The sequence below is a fragment of the Mastigoproctus giganteus genome, chromosome 7, assembly GCF_048544385.1.
Source record: "Mastigoproctus giganteus isolate SK-2022 chromosome 7, ASM4854438v1, whole genome shotgun sequence".
NCBI classification, from domain to species: Eukaryota; Metazoa; Arthropoda; class Arachnida; order Uropygi; family Thelyphonidae; genus Mastigoproctus; species Mastigoproctus giganteus.
This window is the reverse complement of record NC_143581.1, coordinates 103,123,297-103,148,453: the sequence shown is the minus strand read 5'-3', so window position 1 is coordinate 103,148,453 and position 25,157 is coordinate 103,123,297. Positions and strand designations below refer to the sequence as shown.

At 37.1% G+C, this 25,157-nt stretch overlaps 1 protein-coding gene across 7 annotated transcripts in view; it reads left to right on the top strand.

Annotated features, from left to right (window-relative positions):
- The window catches only part of Pex23 (tectonin beta-propeller repeat-containing peroxin 23), an 851,062-nt gene that overhangs the window by 490,362 nt on the left and 335,543 nt on the right, over window positions 1–25,157 (top strand). For all 7 annotated transcript variants that reach the window (XM_090377810.1, XM_090377813.1, XM_090377811.1 and 4 more), the window contains 2 exons: window positions 18,881–19,011; window positions 20,274–20,473. In XM_090377810.1, coding sequence (XP_090233936.1) covers window positions 18,881–19,011; window positions 20,274–20,473 — 331 coding nt within the window. The remainder of the gene's footprint in view (window positions 1–18,880; window positions 19,012–20,273; window positions 20,474–25,157) is intronic.

The window sequence follows — 25,157 nt, the reverse complement described above, 5'->3', positions numbered from 1 at the left end:
TTTGTGCTTTTGTAAAGGTGACTACGGTAGTCTGAGACAGTATTGAAATTCTCTACGGTGGTACCAATTGATGATGTTACCAACAGCAAATTCAAAATGGGAAGCGTTCAAAGAATTAATCTTGGAATTAAGCTGGTACTAGGCTTTTCATACAAACAAAGAAATATTGTTCAAGATAGGCCTAACTGGATGTCAGATGAACTAATTAGACATGTGTCAGAGAAGAAAAATGCATGGGATACATATAAATTAACATGTGACACTGAAGCCTATGATAGATATAAGCTGGTCTGTAACCAAGTTACAAAAGAGGTTAGGCAGGCGAAGGCAGATTATGAGAAATCTTTGGCAAAGGATGCAAAGAAAAACAGCAAAGAGTTCTTTACTTATGTAAACTCTAGAAGGAAGGGGATGAATCAGATTGGTCCACTTGATATCGATGATTCAACTGTTGATGATCCTGCTCAGGTAGCTAACAAACTAAATGAATATTTTGCATCGACATTCACACATGAGGAGTTATTCAGGGAGGGGAATGCCAGAGGTGTATTCAGCTCTGGCCGTAAGCTAGATAATCTTGTAATAACTGAGAAGGAGGAGAAATTGTTGAAGATAAACTTAAAAAAAGGTTCTCAGAGTGTACGGGATCTATCCAGTTATATTAGAGGAGGCAGAAAAGGAAGTTAACAAACCCTTAGCCATACTTATAAGAGCTTCCTTGGACTCAGGGGAGGTACCCATGGATTGGAGATGTGCAAATGTGACTCCAATTCACAAAGGAGATCAAAGGGCGACACAAGTAATTATAGGCGTGTAAGTTTAACTTCTGTTCCAGGGAAATTAATGGAGACACTAGTTAAAGAAGCATTACAGGATCATCTAGACAAGACTTCAGTTATAGCTCAGACACAGCATGGGTTTGTTAAGGTGAAGTCTTGTCTGACTAATTTGATTGTATACTATGATGTAGTCACAAAGGAACTGGATGCAAAGAATAACTTTGATATCATATATTTGATACTGCTGCACAAATTGGAGCAGTGTGGCATTGGAGGCAAATTGCTGCTATATATAAAGGCATGGTTGCATGGAAGAGCAGTATCAATGGATACTGCTCTTCTTGGACTAATGTTATTAGTGGAGTCCCTCAGGGTTCAGTGTTGGGTCCATTGTTGTTTTCTGTATATATAAATGATATTGATGATGGTATATCAGACTTAATGTCCGAGTTTACAGACGATACGAAGGTTGGCAGGGTTGTTAATGACACCAATGTGAGTACACTGCTGCAACAGTATCTAGAAAAGTTGAGCAGATGGGCTAAGAGGTCGCAAATGAAGTTTAACATCGACAAATGTAAAGTACTACCTATGGAAAGCAGTAATCCCAGAGTAACGTATCAACTCTGTACCACACTGACAGTGGTAGAGAATGAAAAAGACCTGGGGGTAAGTGTGCAAGGAGATATGAAGTTTTCTGAGCATTGCATACAGTCTGCAAGAGTAGCTCATGGTGTCTTGTCAATGATATAGAGGAATTTTTCTAGCAGGGATAAGGAGGTGATTATCACCTTGTATAAGGCAATGGTCAGACCACACCTTGAGTACTGTATACAGGTCTGGAGGCCTCATTTTCAGAAGGATGTAGAGCTGTTGGAACGAGTACAGAGAAGGGCAAAAAGATTAGTGAATGGAACAAAGATTTGCTCTTACGAAGAAAGGCTTAAGTTTTGAAAATTACTGTATCTGGAGACTAGGCACCTGCGAGGTGATCTGATTGAAATGTATAAAGCCTTGAATGGTTTTAGCATGCTCAATGCTGATGGGATTCTTCCTCTTGCTCAGAATAATCGCCTGAGAGGGCATAAATTCAAATTGAGGAAAGGCGGTTCTAGGATAGATGTGTGAAAGTTTTCCTTTAGCCAGTGGGTGGTTGATTGCTGGAACAAACGTCTATCTGTGGTAGAAGTTCATAGCTTAAATAGATTCAAGGTAGAACTTGACAAACATTTGGAGCAAGTGGATGGGTGAAATAAGGGGGGTTTTTTTGGCTCATGCTATATAAGCTTGCTTTCTTGCATCATGTGCCTTTGCTAATGCTAATTTTAAAAACGGGGGTTACATTATTAACAATGAAATTTGACCATAGTTATGTTAAATAAATGTCAATGAAACAATAGTTTATGCTTAAACAATAATTTATTTATCCAAAGAAATGAAAACATATAGCCTTTAAAATCAAGCAAATTAAATAATAAAGAAATTGCTTATGTCATTCATACAGATGTTAAAAATGTTTATTTTCATCATCATTGACTGATGATAATGAAGAGTAATGAGATCATCTTTGCTTATGATCTCATATTTTGTTTCCAGTATTATTTCTCTTCGCTGTTTCTTTTTATTAACATCAATCTCTGTAGTATTACTTTATTTTGGCATACTGTACAGTATTAATAAGAGGGATAAATTTGAAATAAGACAAGAGTGTGAAAATGAAGAACAACACAACCACTGTTTGTAACATCAGGAAATCTGATTTAAATAATTATATAAAATAAAACAAAAAAGAACTGCATTATGTTTATGTCATTCTGCCTTAACAAACACATGCACAGTAGGTACTGTATTTCGTAGCGCTTTCGTGGGTAGCACAGTTGGTAGGATTGCCATTCTCCCCACACGGTGTGGAAAAGACTCGAGTTCAAGTCCTGTCAATGATTTGAAGAATTTTTATGGGTCATTTTCACATCATGGCTGAGGTAATCCATCTCAGGCGAGGTAGCATGGTCCCCCCCCCCCAGAAACTCAGGTTTTTCGTCCATCAAACAGAAAATTAGCCTTAGAACACAATTTAAAGACAGTATCCATGGAGCAATATGGCCTTAGTGGCCAATGCTCCTAAACCCCTACTTCAACAACAAGTATTGTATAGCTACGCGCATGGTTTGAAATCCCGGGAACTTTTAAAGCTGGAACTGCTTGTATTTAATCATATCAAAAGACTTTTTTTTTTTCAATCATGAGATATCGATCAATGAGATAGGATCAGTTTGTACTGGTGGCACCTCTGCTATATGTTACCCAAAAATTCAGGGTTGTTACATATGCAAAAAAAGAAGTACTTTATGTTACAATTACTCATTGTGTGCTGCACTGACATGTACTTGCTCCAAAATTTTATTTCGTCTATTCGGGAATGAGAGTAGCCTTATGTTGGCAAAGTTTCTATGGTCCGGAAATAAAGAAGTTTTTTTCTGTTTTATTAACTTGAATTGGCATATTAACTTATTTTTTAGAGTACCTTTATATTCCTAGTTATGATACTTGGTTTAAATTTTAGCTTAGATAGAGATTTTGTAAGTTATTACTTAGTATCGGTAAGGGTTTCCAATCCATGTGTTTTACAAGTTTTGGAGCTCCGGCGAACAAAAAGTTTTTTTGCTATATTTAGCCGCTTAGAATTTATCTTGGAAGCTACTAGGCTTTACATACCAACTAAGAACTATTGTTCAAGGTTTAGGCCTAAATGGATGTCAGGTGAACTAATGAGACATATGGCAGAGAAGAAAAGTGCAAGGGATACATATAAATTAATGGGTGACTTGGAAGCCTATGATAGATATAAGCTGGTCTGTAACCAATTCACAAAGGAGATTAGGCAGGCAAAGGCAGATTATGAGAAATCAGATTAGTCCACTGGATATTGATGGTTCAACTGTTGATGATCTTCCTCAGGTGGCTAACAAACAAAATGAGTATTTCGCATCTACATTCACACATGACGAGTTATTCAGAGAGAGGAATGTCAGAGGTGAGTTAAACTCTGGCAGTGAGCTAGATGATTTTGTAATAACTGAGAGGAAAGCAGAAGAGAAATTGTTGATGATAAACATAAAAAAGGCACACAGGGGTGGATGGGATCTATCCAGTTATATTAAAGGAGACAGCAAAGGAAGTAAGCAGACCCTTAGCCATAATTATGAGAGCTTCTTTGGACTCAGGGGAGGTACCCATGGACTGGAGTTGTGCAAATGTGACTCCAATTCACAAAGGAGGAGGATCAAAGGGCGACACAAGTAATTATAGACTTGTTAGTTTAACTTCCATTCCAGGAAAAATTATTTGGAGGCACTGGTTAAAGAAGCACTGCATTATCATCTAGACAAGACTTCAGTTATAGCTCGGACACAGCATGGTTTTGTTAAGGGAAAGTCTTGCCTAACCAATTTAATTGGATACTATGATGTGGTAACAAAGGAATTGGATGCAGTAAATAACTTTGATATCATAAATTTGGATCTTAGAAAGGCTTTTGATTCTGTTGCACATGGAAAACTGCTGAACAGATTGGAGCAGTGTGGCATTGGAGGCAAATTGCTTCTATGGATAAAGGGATGGTTGAGTGGGAGAAGACAGAGAGTAGTAATCAATGGACATTGCTCATAGTGGACTAATGTTATTAGTAGAGTCCCTCAGGGTTCAGTGTTGGGTCCATTGTTGTTTTCTGTATTTATAAATGATATTGATGATGGTATATCAAGCTTAATGTCTAAGCTTGCAGATGATACGAAGGCTGGCAGAGTTGTTAAGGAAACTAATGACAGTACGCTGCTGCAACAGGATCTAGAAAAGTTGAGCAGATGGACTGAAAGGTGGGAAATGAAGTTTAACATTGACAAATGTAAAGCACTACATATGGGAAGCAGTAACCCCAGAGTAATGTATCAAAAAGGCCTCCATATCCGAGTGGGCAGGAGCGGGAGTGCAGTAGCACACTCTCTTTGAGTAGACTGGGTTCAAGCCCCTGACTGCTGAATACGGTCGACCTGCCAACCCACACTGGACCAGCGTGGCAGATTATGGTCCATTTCCCTCAACATGAATTGTTGAGGAGGCTTCCATCCTGCAGGGGGTTGATAATGGCTGCACTTTACTTTTTTTTTTTTTTTTTTTAATGTATCAACTCTGTAGTATTACACTGACAGTGGTAGAGAATGAAAAGGACTTGGGGGTAACTGTGCAGGCAGATATGAAGTTTTCTGAGCAGTGCAGATGGTCTGCAAGAGTAGCTGTGGTGTCTTGTCATATAAAGGAATTTTTCTAGCAGGGATAAGGAGGTTATTATCCCCTTGTATAATGCAGTGTTCAGGCTTCTAATTTTAAGAAGTATGTAGAGCTGTTGGAACGAGTACAGAGAAGTGCAACAAGATTAGCGAATAAAACAAAGGGTTGCTCTTACGAAGAAAGGCTTAAATTTTGCAAATTCGAGTGTCTGGGGACTAGGCACCTGCGAAGTGATCTGATTGAGGTGTATAAAGCCTTGAATGGTTTGAGCAGGATCAATGCTGATGAGATTCTTCTTCGTGCTCAGAATAATCACCTGAGAGGGCAGAAATTCAAATTGAGGAAAGACGGTTCTAGGATAGATGTGCGAAAGTTTGCCTTTAGCCAGCGGGTAGTTGGTTGGTGGAACTGACTTCCATCCTTTGTTGTGGAAGTTGATAGCCTACATAAATTTAAGGCTGAGCTGGACAGGTATTTGGAACGAATCGAGGGGTGAAATGGGAGCGTTTTTTTTTTTTTTTGTTTTTGTTTTTTTTTTTTAGCTGATGCTGCTTAAGCTTGCTTTCTTGCATCATATGCCTCTACTCATGCTAATGCTAAAGTTAAAACAAAAAGAACTTTATTAGAGCACATGTGCCAAATGTTGTGTGCTTTTTTTTGAAGATTTTGGTGCTGAGCATACTATGCTTCTTTTCTACACAGAAGTGGAATGGCTTTCTTGGGGATGAATGCTAAAGCATGTTAATGAGATTTACAAAAAAATAATTTAGTTTCTTTATAATAAAAACAGTAATTTAGTTGATGACTTAAAAATAGAGTTGATCCTTTGCCTGGCATATGTATTCACACACCTTAATGAATTAAACACATCAGTGCAAGGATTTGGGATGAACATAGTTATTATGAACAGAGAGAAATTGTGTGCTTTTATTTGAAAACTTCCAATTTGGGTAAAGCGTGTTGAAAAGAGAAATTTTGCTGACTTTCTTTTGCTGAAAGACTTTTGTAGCAACAAATGAGGGAATCACCACAGTACCTGAAGTTACAGAGCACTTGTACAGTTAAGTGACTCTTTCCAAGGATATTTTTCCACAGGAGATATTGACATTAGCACAGAAATAGATACCGGATCCATTTCTTTTTAACCTTGATTCCATCAATGATAGTGATTTAATGAAAGATGATCTCATTGAATTTCAAGACAGTGGACAAATTTAAATGGAGTTTGAAACAATAAAGTTGGAAAATTTCTGGTATGCTCAGCTAACACCATTTCCATAAATGGCCAAGACAGTGCTGGAGATTCTTGTCCCATTTGCAACAACTTACTTATGTGAGATGGATTTCACACTCATACATATCAAAACAAGGGCCAAAAACTGCTTAAATGTGGGTGATAACATGCGTATGGCTATTTAAAAAAAAGTGCCTTGTTTCATGAATATCATTGTTCAAAAGCAACAGCAGAAGAATCCTTGAGCTTGTATTTTAATTTTAATGTCAAATTAAAATAAATATATAATTCCTCTGCCATTCCATCTTTTTTTTTTCCCCTCTAAACTTTAAGGAGAACTGACCTGGTTTGTAACACCAATCTATGTTAATATCATAAGTTTAAAGAACTTACTTAATTGAATGATTTTTGGTAAGTAATGTATGAGAATGTATTTTAAGAAGAAAGAGGGTGACGATCATGTTCCGCTGTAAAGGTTAAGGACCATTGGTCTAGTTGATGATGATACAGTATTTTCTGCATTTCTTTTGCTTTTCTATCAATGACTCAAGGAAAATGTTTAAGTTGGAGAGTCTAACAGACACCGTATGAATGGCATCTGTTGTAATTTTTAATTAATGTAAGTCATTCATGACAGAATGCAGTTCCTGCCAAAAGATGGATCTTTATTAAAAGTTTTCTGTATTACAATAAAAGTCGGTAGGTATTTATCTGAAGTTATAGCTTTGTTACAACTGCTCATTGACAGTTGCAGTATTTATTACAAGTATTGTATCTCAAAGTGACATGTGGATATATGCATTTCATTCTCTAAATACTAGGGCCATTGCATTCACTTAATGTAGGTGAAATTCTCGTACCTGCCAGACATGTAGAAGAACAAAATAATGCTTAGTTCACTGAATTATACAAGGAAGGATGGCAGTGCATTGAGCACAAATGTGATCTGGTTATATTAGTTAAATAGTGCAAATACAATAAATAGTGGCAGTAAAATCTTATTGCCTATATTCATCATGTATAAAGCATAATACAGAAAACAGCAGAAAAAGGAACCAATGAAATTAATGCAAAAATTAGTTCTTCAATTAGGGTTATACTTTTTGAGGCGTGATTCTGCTTCCTGAGTATTAAGGTATCTTAATATTCATAATAACATTAAAATAAGAAAGAAACAAAGCATCATTCACCCTTTCACCCACCGGAGTACAAGGCCCACTTTTATAAGAAATGAGATTAAGGAACTGACAAGCAGGGAAGAAACAGCACCTGTCAACTCCAAACAGTTGTTGACAACTGTACAGAGAATGTCTGTATAGGATCTGAATAACTCTGAGTGTAGCATTAAGTGTTCATTTGTCTGCCGTAATCTGGGAGACATAACCACATTTGTCTTTATGGTAAAGTGACTTTTGATACAGATATATCAAAAGTAACTTTACTACATTTTGTTCCCCCCTTTTGATTTTTGTGTTTTTTCCACCACATTCCTTCTTTAGTTTGAATACTCATAACCAAATCATGTTTTTTTTTGTAATGTTTTGATTTATTCTTTCATTTTATTTATGTTAATGATTTATGTTCATTTTGCTTATTTTGATTTAGTTTCCAAGATTAATTTGCATATTTGATAATATATTTGATTTAGATATGTCACTTGGCTGATTTGATGCATAATACAGGAAACAGCAGGAAAACAAACCATGAAATTAATGATTTATTTTATGTTATTTCTGTTTATTTTGATTTAGTTTCCAAAGTTAATTTGCATATATGATAATTTATTCGATTTAACGCCCATGGATTTGATGCCTTATTGCAGCAGGTGTATTTGCACATGTCAGTGAAGCTGAGGACTATGAGACTAAATCGATCCAAATTCAGCCAACCTGCACTGGGCCGGTGTGACAGATTATGGCCCATTCCCTCAAAATGGCTTCACATCAAACTAAATGGCCCTCATCAAGCTGCCTTTGGACTTGGTAGACATTGGGATGCTTAAAGTTCGGTCTGAGAGTACAGATTCAGGCTTAGAAGAACTATTACAAGAACTGAAAAACGTCAATTGGGACTTCGTCAGTTTATGTGAGATACGAAGAAAAGGTGAAGATTTGGAGAATCTAGAAGATAGAAATTGGCTGTACCACAAAAGAACAAATAATGGAAAGTGTGGTAGAATTGGGTTTCCAATTAACAAAAGACTAACAAATTTAACTATTAAAGTAAAAAGTATTACCAAAAGAATTGCCTGCTATGCTATTAAGTTAAATAGTTGTTATTCTCTTCAAATTCACCATCACTCTGGCCCCTACAAGTAGCCAGCTTGATGATGAAGTCAAAGAACTTTATGAAGATGTGCCACACCTTAACAAGCAGGACGACTACCGGTATAAAATTGTAATGGGAGATTTCAATGTGAGAATTGGCAAGATCCAAAATGGGGCAAGATCTGTCGGCCCATATGGAACTGGAAAAAGATATGATAGAGGCAATCTACTAATTGAATGTGCAGAGAAACAAAATTTGTTCATTAGGAACTCATTCTTCAAGAAAAAGACTCATCTAAAATTTCCATGGAAGAACTCTCTTGGAAATACCAGTGAAATTGACTTCATGCTGACAAACAATAAAACAATATTCACTGACTGCTCAGTCTCAAACCATTTTAATGTTGCAAGCAACTGTCGGTTACTGAGAGCAAGAATCAAAATTGATTGCAAGAAAGAACAAAAGAAATTGGTCAAATCAACCAAAGTGAAGATCAACAATAACCAGCTATTGAAAAATTGCCAGAGCTCTGAACTAGGACTGTCCAATTATTTTTGTGTTGCAAGACTGTCCTGACAGACATATTTCAACAGATAATGACAAAGTCATTGAGACTATTATATACACTGCCTATGCCCTTGCATCTATTGTAAAACAAGAAAAACCAACCAGAATATCAAAGAAAATTATCATGATGTAAAAGCAATGTGAAATGAAGCAAGTGATAACATAAGAAAAAACAAGGTAGAACATTAGTAATGTCCAAGACTAGAAGAAAGCACAAGTTCAACATTGATCTCATCAAAAGAACACTAGAAGAAAATCATCCGCTAAAAAAAAAGCAAAACGAAAAATGGTTACACACAAGAGCCAAATGTTTCTTTGATGATTCAAGATGTACAAAAACACAGCAGCCAATACTACAACGAATAGAAGAATTTTATTCAAATCTTTTTAAGGGAAAAGGAAAACAACTGGATCCAACACAGATGCAAAAGCTGAACCTGAAATTTTGGGTAGAAGATGCTATAAAATAAATAAAAAATGGCAAAGCACAGGACCTGATAAAGTTTAATGCAATTTAATTGTTGAAAGCTGGAGGCCAGCCATTACGTAAGACTGGCCAAACTATTTTCAAAATGCTTTCTAACCTATAGTGCAAAAAAATTCAGAAGTCATTTTACTGCACAAAACAAAAGTGACAAGGCAGAAAAACTACCAACTAATAAGCCTGTTGCCAGTTGTCTACATAGTTTCACAAAGATACTTTCAAAAATAAGTTAGCATTAGTCGAAGAATATAATGCAAGAAAGTAAGCTTATATAGCATCAGCCAAAAAAAAAAATCTTCCCGTTTCACCCATCCATTAAGTCCAAATGTTTGTCTAGTTCTGCCTCGAATTTATTTAAGTGTTTCTACAACAGTCTACTGTTGTAGAAACACTATTATTTAAAAGTGTTTCTACTGTGGTAATAGTGTTTCTACTATTCTACAACAGTCTTTCCTCAATTTGAAATTATGTCCAATCAGGCCACTAATCTGGTCAAGAGGAAGAATCTCATCAGAATGGAGTTTGCTCAAACCATTCAAGGCCTTATACACCTCAATCAGATCACCTCACAGGTCACTAGTCTCCAGACACTGAAATTTGCAGCGCCTCCATAGCCAGGTGGGCAGGAGCAGCAGTGTGTAGCACACGCTTTTTGATTAGACCAGGGTTCGAGCCTGTGACCACCAAATATGGAGGATGCGGAAAGGTCAGGGAATGACCACCGCATATCCCCGGAGCAATATGGCCTTAGTTGCTAATGCTCCTAAAAACCACATAACAAACAAACTGCAATTTGCAGAACTTAAGCCTTTCTTAGTAAGAGCAACTCTTTGTTCCATTCACCAATCTTGTTCCCCTTCTCTGTACTTGTTCCAGCAGCTGTACATCTTTCCTAAAATGAGGCATTCAGACCTGTATAATCAAGGTGTGGCCTGACCATTGCCTTATACAAGGAGACAATCACCTCCTTATCCCAGCCAGAAAAATTCCTGTATATCATTGACAAGACACCATGAGCTGCTCTTGCTACCTGTCTGCGCTGCTCAGAAAACATCATATCTGACTGCACAATTATCCCCAGTTCCTTTTCATTCGCCACTACCCTGAGTGTAGTACCACCCAATTGGTACATTACTCTGGGGTTACTGTTACCCATATGCAGTACTTTCATTTGTCAATGTTAAACTTCAGTTACCACCTCTCAGCCAATTTGCTCAACTTTTCCAGATTCTGTTGCAGTAGTGTACTATCATTACTTCATTAACAACTCTGCCAACCTTCATTAATATCATTGATAAATACAGAAAACAACATTGAGCCAAACACCGAACCCTGGGGGACTCTACTAATAACATTAGTCCACAAAGAGCAGTGTCCATTCATTACCAAGGAGGCGCCTCCGTAGCAAGGTGGGAAGGAGCAGCAGTGCATAGCACACGCTTCTTGATTAGACCGGGGTTCGAGCCCATCACCACCAAATACGGAGGATGCGGAAAGGTCAGGGAATGACCACCGCATATCCCGGAGCAATATGGCTTTAGTTGCTAATGCTCCTAAAAACCAAATAACAAACAAACAAAAACATTCATTACCACTCTCTTTCTTCTCCTATTCAATGCTATACTTGCCCTTAATGACATACTGCTCCAATTTGTACAGTAGTCTTCCGCGTGCAACAGTATCAAAAACTTTCCTGAAATTCAAGTATATGATATCAAAATTATTTTTTGTATCTAGTTCCTTCATAAGAACATCATAGTATCCAATCAAATTTGTCAGACAAGACTTTCCCTTAATAAACCCATGCTGTGTCTGAATTATTATTGCAGTCTTGTGTAGATGATCCTGCAGTCACTGGCGGACTAAGAAAAAATCGGGCCCTAGGCAAGATTCTCATCTCAGGCCCCACCTCGGATTGCCACCTTTCAGAATTTGTAATGGAGGACACAGTTGAATGGGTTAAAAAAGGTCTTGAATATAAAAATATATTTGAACTTTATTATTGAAGTTGCCAACTTAAATCAAATAGTTCATACCAATGTACAACAGAGGCATTGATTAAGTAACTAAATCCACCTAGTCAATGTGTGACTAGTGCTATCTGGTGAATCATAGTGTATAACATGCCAAGCACGGTATGCATGATGATTTACCAGATGGTGCAGCATGCAGAGATGCTTTGATTGATCTGCGCAAAACAATTGGGACATCATAAATTTATTTCAAATAAAATAATGAAAAAATGTATAATAAAACCGTTCTACTGTCCCCCAAAATTATGGGCCGTAGGCAGTTGCCTAATCTGCCTAGGCCAAAGTCTGCCCCTGCCTGCAGTGCATCTTTAACCAGTGACTCCATTATTTTCCCTGAAACAGAAGTTAAAATAACTGGTTTGTAATTACTCGTGTCACACTTAGATCTCCCTTTAACAGATGTGTAACTCCTATTACACATCTCCAGTCCATGGGGACCTCCCCTGAGTCCAAGGAAGCTTTCATAATTATGCTGAGGGCTTGCTTACTTCCCTCCCTGCCTCCTTCAATATAACTGGATAGATTCCATCTGCCCCAAGTGCCTTTTTTATGTTTAACTTTAACAATATCTCCTCCACTTTTCTCTCCGTTATTACAAAATCATTTAGCTCCCTGTTAGAGTTTAGTAAACTCTCATGTGTGAATGTAGATGCAAAATACTTATTCAGTTTGTCAGTTATCTGAGCAGGATCATTAACAGTCAAATCATCTATGTTAAGTGGACCAATCTGATTCATCTCCTTCCTTCTAGAGATTACATAAGTAAAGAAGTACTTGTTGTTTTTCTTTGCATCCTTTGCCAAGGATTTCTCATAATCAGCCTTTGCTTGCCTAACCTTTCTGACTTGATTACAGACTAGCTTATATCTGCCATAGGATCTGTGTCACCTGTTAATTTATATGCATCCGATGCATTTTTCTTCCCTACCATGAGCCTTATTAGTTCATCTGACCTCCATTTAGGCCTAAACCTTGAACAGTATTTCTTAATTGGTATGAAAAGCCTAGTAGCCTACAAGATTAATTCCTCGAAGGCTTTCCATTTAGAATTCACTGTTTTTAACATCATCAGTTGATTCCACTGTATAGAATTTAAAAACTGCCTGAGACCACTGTAGTCACCTTTATGAAAACAAAACTCTTCCCTTTACCCTTGATAGTAGTTACATGTTTAATAAATCCCACATCAGTAGACTGTGATCACTGTCACCTAATAGTTTGTTTATCTGCAAATTCCTAATGCATGAGTCATCACTGCTGATAATCAGATCAAGAGTATTACCTCCTCTGGTTGCCCTCAAACATGTTGCTGTGGAAAATAATCCTCCAATAAATCCACAAAAGTAGCTGTAGTGTGTGAGTGACCAATCCACAAGTTCCAGTAAATATCTGGAAAGTTAAAACCCTCCATTACAAGACATTCTGATTTACTGGCCCACTCTATTTCTGTGCACAATTGTTCATTGTACTCATCAGAGTCATTAGGCCTATAACACACTCCTACACTCCTTTTCCCTTTCCCAATGTTTATGTCACACCAAACTGACTCAACATTGCACTGTCCACCTATGTCAACTGGATGCACTTCTTTCGATTTTATGTGATTCTTAACTAACAGCATAACCCCTCCTCCCTTCTTCCTACCCTGTGTATGCTTTCTGTACACACCTTACTCCCCAAATTCCAATTCTGCACTGCTTATATTTGTGCTGTGTAACACCATGTCTCTGATATCCTAACAATATCTGCCTTTGATGTCTTGCAGCACTTCAAATTTATAAAATTTATTTACTATACTTCTAGCATTGGTGTACATGCAAGTATACATGCACCTGTTCTTACTCTTAGTTACCCTAACACAGCCCATGTATTTACTTGTTCCATGATGACTTCTAGCAGCTCTTGAAATCCCCAGCAACTTGCTCTCTAGCCTGCTGCTCATTACAATAGAAGCAGTGCAAGAATCACTTTCACCTCTGCCTACCATTAATCTATTAGTCTGTGAATCTCCCCAAGCTAGCAGTTTTCCTACCCTCTTAACACTGCCTTGATAGCATCAGCAGCAGATAAACTTCACTGACTTCTAGTTTGTCGCTAGAAGTCAATGGAGGATAACAAGGCTCGTGTAGGCAACTGTAAGGCTACAGTCAGTCAAATAACAGCCCAGTGTAAAAGCAGTAAACAAAATGACATTTCAGATGCAATTTCATTGACATATGAACTGAATTCTGCTACCGTCAGCAAAAAACATGATTTGATTATAGAAATCAGGAACACTGACACTGTATAGTGGAGAATTGGAAAAATGTTGCCTAGAACGGTGAATCATGGTTACTGCTATTTCATGCTGATGGGTGGACCAGAATGTGGCAGAAACAGTGTGATCATGGAACAAGTAAATACATGGGCTGTGTTAGAATAACTAAGAGTAAGAACAGGTGCATGTATACTTGCATGTACACCAATGCTAGAAGTATAGTAAATAAATTTCATAAATTTGAAGTCAACAGTGCAGCTGGTGGTGGAAACGGAATGGTAGGCCCCCTTGATAACAGTGAAGCCACTTTTTTTTAGGTTACATTGGTCATTATCAATTTCCTCCTTGAAATAATTTCTACAAATTGTTTAGAAATGTGTTCAAAAACTCAGATATGTGCTTAAAAGGTTCTCATCCCCTCAGTTTTGAAATATTCTAGGTTATGACTGAAAACAAAGACCTGTAGTTGGTTTAATCATCTTTTCCATATTATCTATTCAATTTTTTACATTTTTTCAAGAACATTTTGGGAGATTTCTTGAGCATTCAGGAGCTGTCTACAACATTTGAGAATGATCAGAATGTCCTAGAATATTGTTACGTGCAGAAGAAAGATCTGGGTATTTCTGGAAGATTCTAGTACTTTCTACAGCAGCATTCTAGAAACATTGTGATCCTTTTAGAAATCTCTCTACCAGTATATCAATGAATGGGTTCCACACCAAGCACATAACAGTTACATGGCGCCTCCATAGCCAGGTGGGAAGGAGCAGCAGTGAGTAGCACACGCTTCTTGATTAGACCGGGGTTCGAGCCCGTCACCACCAAATACAGAGGATGCGGAAAGGTCAGGAAATGACCACCGCATATCCTGGAGCAATATGGCCTTAGTTGCTAATGCTCCTAAAAACCAAATAACAACAACAATAACAGTTACATACACTTTTTTTTAAATATGAAAACATTTTCATTTTTAAAAAGAGTATATCTTTCAGAGAGCGAGTGGTGAGTAATTCACTACACTAATTTTTTTTTAGTTTACAAACACTAATTCACTAGAACTCTTGTTCACAAAGTGAACAAGTGTTTTAGTGAATTAGTGTTTGTAAACAAGTGTTGTGTGCATAAGTGTAAATCGTGAACTGTGTTTAAATTCAAAATAAAAATCAAAAATTTCTTAATTGTGTTGTTATGTGCATGTACCTCAACCGTACATGAAATCTGTCACATTATTGCTGAAATAAGCCTGATAGCTTTTGATACATTTGTGTAGAAGTGGTATTAAAATCTCAGTGGAAGCCACTGTCGCAACTTGTGAGAAAAGCCAGTGAACTCTATTATGGATGTAATGTCACAGATCAAGATAACGTATGGACTTCAAAGATTTCCTGTAGCTCGTATTCAAGGGCATTAACAGGCTGACTTAGAGGTAGCCATGAATCAATGCCTTTTGCTGTTCAGGTGATATGGTGGGAACCTCGAGACCACATAAATGATTGTTACTTTTGCTGGCCAATATTTCTGGTTTTTCTAGGAAATCCAAGCATAAAGTAGAGTATCACAATGTGCCTTCTGCTCCAAGGCCAGTTATTCCCGATGATATGTTGCCAGTGCTAAAGCCACCGAAACTTATGGACTTGACTCTGATTCAGGATTGGAAAAGTTGTCTCCAGAAGATGCAGAATCCAGAACGAGTACAGATCCAGACCTTTCAACTCTTGATACTGCAAAGCCACATCTAATCATTCAGGCAGAATTGAATGATTTGGACCTCTCCAAAACCAAGCCTCAACTTAGGATCATAGCTTCAGCAGTGGAATCTTCTTGAATAGAGCATCAAGTTGTCTTTTTATAAGAAGAGGCAATCTAACATAATGATCTGTTACTGCATGGATGATGCTTTGGTTTATTGTAACAACGTCCAGGTTTAATGAAAGAGTTACATCTGGAGCATGTCCCCGAGGCATTGGAGGCTTTTCATTGATTCAACCAAGGTCAGTTTGAAAGCAGTTTTACTCCATAATGGAAATAAGTATCCATCGACACCATTGGCCCATGCATTTCATGTGAAAGAAGCTTATGAGAACTTACAGGTTATTTTGAAAAATATATGCTATCAAGAATACAAATGGAATATCTGTGCTTACCCAAAAATAGTAACTTTGCTGACAGCGTTGCAAGGGGGATACACTAAATAATGCTGCTTTTTTTTTTTTTTTTTGAGTGGGACAGCTGAGCGAAGAATTGTCACTACAGTGTAAAAAAATTGTCCAGACCATTCAGAAACTACACCATGACGAAAAATAAATGTACCATATCCTCCTTTTGTGGATAAGTCAAAAATCTATTTACCTCCATTACCCATCAAACTAAGTTTGATAAAAATATTTGTGAAAGCAATGAAAAAAAATTAGAAGGATTTTCCTGTTTGAGGCAAAAGTTTCCTAAAATCAATGAGGCCAAGATGAGGAATTCACTAAAAAATGAAATGCTGCAGAAATAAGAGCCTGGGAGGCAACTGAAAACATCTGCTGGAACTTTTTAGGCAATGAGAAATCATAAAATTACAGTAAAATTGTGGATGAGCTAATTTTAGTGTACAGAGAGTTGGGATGCAACATGTTGTTAAAGCTTAATTTCCTACATCCTCATTTGGACTTTTTTTCTGAAAACCTGGGTCTCGGTTGAACATGGTGAAAAGTTTCACCAATATATTTCTCTAATGTTAAAAAAGATACTAGGAAAAATGGAATCCAAATATGTTGGCAGACTACTGTTGGAGCCAGTGGATGGTTGTAAAAGGCAAAAAACAATAAGTGTTTTGTTATCAGAATAACATTTTTGTAAATAGAATAAGGTTAATAGACCCATTGTTCAATATTTAGTATTGTATGTAACATTTTCTTAAAATGTGTGAAATATTTTTTACTAGAAACTTAGTTTTTGACTTTAATCTCTTCTTAAAAATTGGGTGTTACAGCAATATTGTTGGCATATTTGAATTCAGCAACATCAAATCTGAAAGAATCACCCTGAATTTTAACAGGGAGCAAAAAAAAAAAAAAAAATGGTTTGTTTTTTTGTTTTTTTTTTTTTTTTTCTGACTATTGTTATCTGTCATTTTTTTTTTTCTGACCAGGTGCATCCCTTCATGGCTGAGTGTATGTATCTATGGACAATGCAGCACATCACAATACAGTACTGGTTCCAGGAACATGAGGGTGAATTCAGCTTACCGGCAGTCACTTCCCTGTTACCAGATCTCAATCCAATTGAGCACCTGTGGAAGGTGTAACAAACTCTTCATAGTGGAGATCTCTAACTATCCAATAACACCAATTGGGAGAAACAGTTGAATCACCATGGGCCAGCATCTCTGTGGCACACTTTTTTACACCTGGTTGAGTTTGTACCACAATAAATCCAGGCTGTTCTGAGGGGTGGTGGGGGAAAGGGCTACTCACTATTAGGTAGACATACTAAATAAAGAAGCCACTTAGTGTGTCTTATATGATATTATTACAATGTACTATTGTATTGCTGCTTTCAAATGAAGTGTCAGCTGTCTACTGTAATGTGCAGTACCTTTTAATGTTACTGCAGAATCACTTTTATTGGAAGACATAAAGCCAAATGTTTTTTTAGGGGCATTAGCATATACAGTATGTATAATGCACCTGTCTTCATCTTGTCCATATGGCTGGATTTTCATGAAATTTTATATTTAGTCCTTTAAAAAGATTTGTCATATCCAAATTTTATTGAAAGTGGAAAAGTATAAATTTGATGATTGTTATTTCTTTGTCCATCCATCCACATGTAATAATGCTACTGCCAGTGAATAGGTTTTTATGAAATTTTATATTTGGGCTTATTAGAATGATTTCTTAAGCCTTCCCAAATTTCATGAAAGGCAAATCATTAGAAACCTGGCATTATTATTATTATTTATTATTTTTTTTTATTTATTATTTTTTTTTTTAATGAATGTAGGCCCCATATACAGTATATTGTAGCTGAAGCACTGGATATTGTTTGTTGCCATTCACTGGTTGGAAGAAAGTAATGGCATACAGAAAAATTAAACTTTCTTGGTTTGTGCATAAAATGTAATGCATTGTTGTTTACATTAGTACATTAATTTTTTTTTAATGTCTTTCTGACTCATGCTTCTAATGGTCTGAATACCCCCATGTATCCACATATTGGGGAAAGGCATGCTTAGTTGTCAAAGGATTAACATACAAACACTATAAATTGCCATTTCCCTTTTAAAAACACCTATTATATGTAAGACCTATAAATCAGTCTGTTATCTGTGAATTGAGAGAGGCAACAATCACCATTGCAGCAACACTGTGATGCCTATTTGGGCGACATTTATGTAATAGTTATAATTTTGTCATGTTAGAATTAACTGAACAGAGATCTAATCCAGAAGCTAGTCAAAAATTATCAGAGGGCATTCAACACATCAAGCAGCAGTGACAAGGAATGCTCTCCTGAGGAGTGCTGTTGCTGGATGACAATGCCTCATCTCACAGTTGTGAACTGACAGGAATAATATTGTCTACAATATTGAAACAGCATCTTTTCTACAAGGAGGAAATTTTCAAGTTGTTGAAACAGAAAAGGGAAACTTGCATAACTGTGGGTGTTGACTACATAGAAAAGTCTTACCATACCATCCAAATTTTAGTTGTCTCAGATTGCAGGACCTATATGTTTGAAAAACTTTTTTGAATGCCTCTTATATTTGAGAATGTTATATTTAGCTTTTATGAACTCTACAAGGATTTGTTTTAAAATATGATAGTGTTGATGGAAAATTAAATAAAGTTCACATTGTTAATTTATCACAATTAAATATTTGCTAATTTATATATAAAATATTTAGAATTTTTTAAAGAAATGTAATGTGTAAAACTTATATCAGTATCATCTTTAACAAGTGCGATAATTTTCATTTAGGTTATGGTGTTTGCTTGGAGGTGGCCATCTACGTAATATACAATCATGTCCTCAAGGAGTAGTTTGGTCGTTGGGCTACAATAATAAAGCATGGGTCTATACATATGGTTATGGTGGTGGTATATTCCGAGGTGTGTATATATATATTTTTTTATTTATTGATTTTTTTTACCTCGGCATTAATGAATGCAAAAAGAGATGAAAAAAGTTTGTTTTGGTTTATATCTACTTTTTACAGTATACTGCTAGAAATCAGTACATCCAGGATTTTCCTAACTTAGATTTTATGTTTGATACAAACAACTGATTATCATTGCTTCAGGGAAAATAATATTGCAGACTTTGTTCTCTTTAGAAATGTTGAGTCAAAGTTTTTTTTTTTTTTTTTTTTTAATAGTAATTGCCTTGTTACCAGTAGTATTTGCAAAAGTTTCATCAAAAAGTGAAGATGTGAACTGAATTTTTGTTTATTGTATCTGGCTTAAAACCCCAGGGGCTCACATCTGGTGAGTATGGGCTTGGCAAACCCAGGTTCCTAAGCTGGATATCATCATTCTCTCTCTCTCTCTCTCTCTCTCTCTCTCTCAGGGATAACTTGGGAATTTTTTTTTTTTTTGGCTGGTAAAGCATAACCTTCAGGCTTTCTTGCACCATATGGCTAATAATAATAATAATAATAATAATAATAATAATATTCTCTTGCACTCATCATTACTCTGAGGAATGTAAGAGGATGCACAAATTATTAAAATTTTTCCTCCAAAACTTCCAGAAACAAAGATCCCATAAAGAGGAAAGTGGGTCTCTCCCCTCCAACACTAAGACCAATTTTTGAATACATATGTTGCCTTATAATTTGAAATAGTCTGTTTCAAACATAGTTTTTAATATATCTGTAGGAATTTTGTTGATAACTATTTCTTAATTAGTGATATAGTTGCATGTTGCCTCACCTCCCTGTTTATTACTGCTTCATTAACTGAATAATCTTAAACTTGTTTCCCACATCTACACTAGTTAGCATGGAAGTGTTATTTATCACTTTTTGTTTCAAAAGGCTGTCTAAATTTTGTGGTATATGTAGCCGTTAGTGAAATTGTTAATGGTTAACTTAACTCCTCTCAAATGTAACCATTTAAAAATAAATACATTCGAATTCATCAGCATTTTATATTTCATTTTTTCAAATTTTTCTTTTTTTTTTATTGTAATATATGAACAAGAAATTGGCAGTGGTTTTGGAATGTTATGCTTAATAAAATTGCTCGTATTGTGGAGTACAAATGTTGTTAATTAGCCACTGTCTATATTTATTATTTCATTTGGTCTTTGCAGTTATCTCTTTTGATTTTTCTTCTGTTATAGGCCAATCACTTTAATTTAAATTATATAGGGATTCCAGGTTGCAGTTTGGAAGTGTATCCTATGACAGATGTGCGCTGCATGTATGTATATGAGAACCAGAGATGGAATCCGTTGACAGGATTTTCCACAAAAGGCCTTCCCACCGATCGATATATGTGGAGTGATGAAACAGGCCAGTATCATTGTACTAAAGAAACTACCAATCCTCCTTCACTACATTGGCAGTGGGTATGGTGGACATTTTTTTTTTTTTTTTTGTTAACTGTCTCATTCTTTTAAGTGTATATATATCTTCTGATCTTATGTCAACTACATGTTTGGTACAAAAGTTTTTAAGGAATGTTTCAAAAACTGATAACTTCGGAACCTAGAATTACCAATTATTTGGACAGTAAAAGCTAAACAAGCTCAAATTGACAAACTAAACATGAAAATTCATATGTATAAATGAGAACCAGTAGCTTGCTCAGTCAGCAATGTTGGGCTGCCTACTTTTGGCCAATTTATCTGTGTAATTAATATTAGTAAATTTATTAATATTAGTAAATTTCAGCTCTGATTCATACTATCTGTGTAATTAATTTATTTTTTAACTTTATTAAATAGATTATTTTTTTTCTATTTATTCTTTTATTCTCCTTCGCTGCTGATTAAAATTTGGAAATGAGAAGCCCACAGTTGAGAAACCTAAGCTGATTGTGGGCATAGTGTTATTGTTAAGTGGTTCCTGTGGTTTCCCACAAATCCGCATTAAGCACTCTGTGATGCTGCAAAACATTGAAAAGCCACTCGATGTGGGTTGTGTGAGTAGTGTGTTTGACTGGCCTCTTCATTACTGGGAGGTGCGATCACCAGGAAGGAGCTTCTCAGCATCCGTCCACTGGCACGAGGAGCCATGCCATGGAGTAGAAACATATCTGATGGTCTGTCCACACTCTTGCAAGAGCGAGAGTGGAGAAGGGCCAAGGAAAGAGCAAAGAAGAGACAGGGAAGACAGCAGGGGATGGCATAGTGTAAGCATCTTCCCAGGCGAAAAGGGGCAAGAAAAGCACTAGGTGCAGTTGGGTGAGTCCTAGAGAAGGACTGTGGGTAGGGAGAAGCGAACAGGTAAAGTTCAAATTAAAGATTCAGAGTTCACTACAATGGGGTGTCGTTGGTGGGGTACCTAGTGGGGGGCCCTAAGGATTATCCTGCCCAGGAGTGCACCCTGTGCCAGCAATAAGTGTGGGTAAAGAGCCCAATTTGCAGTTTCATGACTGGGTGTTTCTGGTGCTGGGTGTCAGTTGCTGTGTGGAAGAGGTTGTCAGGAGTAGTGGTAGGAAGTTGCAGGTGATCCGAGTGATGACGAAAGACCTCATTGGCATAACTGGTCAGTGCATGGAAGACATCGTCAGACTCCATTAACTTGGTTTCTGGCCGAAGTGATGTAGTGTGGAGGTCTAGGAGTAGTTAGGTTCTTTGATCTAAGTATACATTGTGTTAGTGCACACGTGGTCCCAGTCTTCAGGTTCTCCACAGGTACAGAAAGCATCTTCGACACTAGGTCGAACTCTTGAAGGATCCGTGGCAAGTTAATAGGAAGGAAGCATAGCTGTTAGGGAAGAACCAAATGGAATGTTGTTTGTTGATGTAGGTTACCTCAAAAAGGAAAAGTTTAGTAGTTGCACCAGTTGTGGAGTTATTCTAGCAGGTTTGCCATAAGTTTATCAGTTCTAGCCACACATTTGTGTTCCTCTTCGATATCAATATTGGTACTGGTTTGAATAGCAAGGAATTCTGCTTCCTTATCTTCCTTATTATTCTTAATGGCATGTGAGAGTCCAATGAAAGCGACATGGATGTCCAAGGGAAGGCAGCCTGTTGGTACCTGTAGGGCAGCATTTGATGTCGTTCTACATGTGCTGGTCATTTGTAGTAAAATAAGTCATTGAATTTGCTAAATTTGATGTACTATAGTCATTCGGAGGTACCATACTGCAGCTTCATATGTGATAATTGGTATAAATACTGCTGAATATAGAACGTGTAGAGTCAGTTCTTTTAGATCCCAGCCCTTGCAGGTAAAAAATTACATAGAATGTAATTTTTTTATCTTTTATTTGATAGCTTGGAGATGGGGGATGAAAGTTCTCTGGTCATTCAAAATTACTTCTAGGTACTTCACTGATCAGTAATTTTTCACTGAGCAGCCATTAAAATGTATGGTAGGAGGTCTGGAGAAGTCCAGTTTGCCTTTCAATATGAGGGGTCTGCTCTTCTTAGTGGAGACTGTAAGTTTATTTTCCATGGCCCACACAGACAGGGCAGAGAAGAACAACTGCAGCCCGGATTTCTATGGTGTTGTGGGGGGGGGGGGGCACAATAAAGCTGAGTAGTGTATGGTGGTCCCTCAGGAGCCAATTAACTGAGTATCATATTCCAAACAGCTGGCCCCAGGATAGATGTCGGGTGATGCAGTTATATTTTGTTTTGATGCTGACTTGCAGTTAGAAAAGTAGCTTTTGAGGCAGTGGTAGAAATTCCAGATACAGTCAGAGACTCTGGCCCTCTTGAGAATGCCCAGCCATCACAGTGTCGAAGGCTCCTTTGAAGTCAATGAAGATTGCCAGTACATAAGTTGCATCCAACTTCTGCCACTTTGAGGGTTTTAGATAGGGCATCAGTTGTGGAGCACCCTGGTTTGAATCCAAATTGAAAAGGGGATGCCAACCCATTGGCTTCATATCGGGGCTTCATGGAAGCGAGAGAGCAGCAGTCTCTCAAAAACATTGCCAAGAATAGGAAGCAGCGCAATGGGGCGATATGCCTTGGAGGTACCCATGGGATCCTTGGGCAAGAGCCTCAGGTTAGCACACTTCCATAGTGATGGAAAGTTGCCCTTGCTCAGACAGGTGCTGAAGAAGGATCATTGGAGCTATGGCTCAGAGACACTGCACAGTCTTGCCCTCAATAAAATTCAGACTAGAAGCTTTGCTTTTTTTGATTTTGTTAATTGCCACTTCCACTTTCTCTTCTGTGAATGGTTCCTCCATAGGAACCAGTGTATCTTCCCAGTTTGTAGTCTCAGATGAGTCATCAGAGCAGACAGAGTTTATGACAACTGTGGATTCCAGCTTATTTCTCATGAGTTTGTGGACTAAACCACACAGATTCTGTTCCCCTCAGTCTCGACAAGGGAATGACAAGTGGTGGCAGTGTCATGCACTTACCACCACTAGCGATGAGAAGGTGCAGTCAGTGTGATGTCTAGGTTAGACTCTCCAGTTCCCAAAGAGTGGGTGGTTGGTTGTCCTGGTCTGTTGATGATTTCAAGGCCGCATGAGGCAATGAATTCATCTAACATGTCTCCTCTTGCATCACTAGAGGTGTTGAACCATCTGTCAACCGGGCATTTGAATCTCCTGCCATAATGGCATCAGTGTCCAGAAGGTCAAGAGCTTGTTCTAGTCGAGCTATGTGCAGGAGGATGTCAGTACCAAATTGGAAGTAGGCTGTTAAGACCGCAATACAGCCAAAGATGCCTTCTTATTGTAGCCCCAGTGCAAAGTGATTCTGTTTTTACTAGGTCTGGATTGTGGACGATGATTGCAGTGAGTCAGTTGTTTGTGGTCTGGATTTTCCTGAAAGCCATGGGGTAACCATAGACCCTTCCACCGACACAGTAGAGTTCCTGAAAGAGAAGAATATCTAGATTTAACTCTAGTCATTGGGATGGAGGAGGGATCCCCACCTCCAAGTGACCTTCAGCTGGTCAGACAATGGCAGCAGTTTGTTTCAGCTTTAATGTGATCGTTCATAAACAAATTAAAATTGAAAGTTACTTATCTGCTATAAGTCCAGTGCCTCCATAACCTATATAATTGGAAAGCTTTTGGCGTCCACTACATGATGATATCTATCAGATTGGCTAACAAAGTAGATTTATCACTAAATTTAAATCACTTTAAGGAACACAATTTACCATCAACTCGTACTACTAGACACCTGGCAGCGATCTCCTTGAAACCTAAGTTCAGTGAACTGCTGAACAAATACCAACAAAATCACTTTGGTGAGGTTCCATAAAAAATATTAAAAAAAAAAAATCTGAGTGTTGCCATTTATAATTAGACATATGACAGCTATGTTCTACTCATTTTTCTGTGTTTTTTTTATTTTTTTATTTTTTTTATTTTTGAGCTTCTCATTCCCATGTTTTTTACCAAAACCATATCCTGCATGTTTGAATAAAAGTTAACCACGAAGAAAAACTGGTAAAATGCAGGAGGCTGATGCAATTTCATTTACTTCTACTTTTATCTTTCATTTAGGTTCATACAGTTTATAGACAGCATCAAATAATCTATTAAAATATAAAGTAATGAAATTGTATATAACATAAAAATGTATTTTTACTTTTCACTCTTTGTTAAGTTTTTAGACGTTGAAGTGCTATTTCAGACTGGACCGCCAAGGAGGCATAATGTTTATTTATTTATAAATAAAAACTTGTTTATCCTCATGTCATTCTACACTGTCTTTGGAAATACATTAAATTTGATTATTTCAACTTGCTTTTCCACTGTGTGTTATTTGGCAGACAACATACTTTATTTTGAATTCATAAGATCTTAGCACTTACTTATAGCCAAGCTGCCAAATGAATTTTTGAAAGCATTAAGTTAAAAATAGTTAATTAAAAGATAACTGTTTTGAGGAGAACCTATTCACCATCCAACAGTGTTACTTGGAGAACAATTTTTATGTTGTTATTGGATGAGTTTTCAGATGGTTCTAGTTTTTGGACAGCCAGATTTTGGACACTACCTTTTAAAATATTTTTAGGTGAACTTACATGTACAGTAGAACCTTATTAAGAAGTTTTCAGTGGTACTGGAGGTTTAGAACTTCTTAGAAGGGAAAATAACCTAAG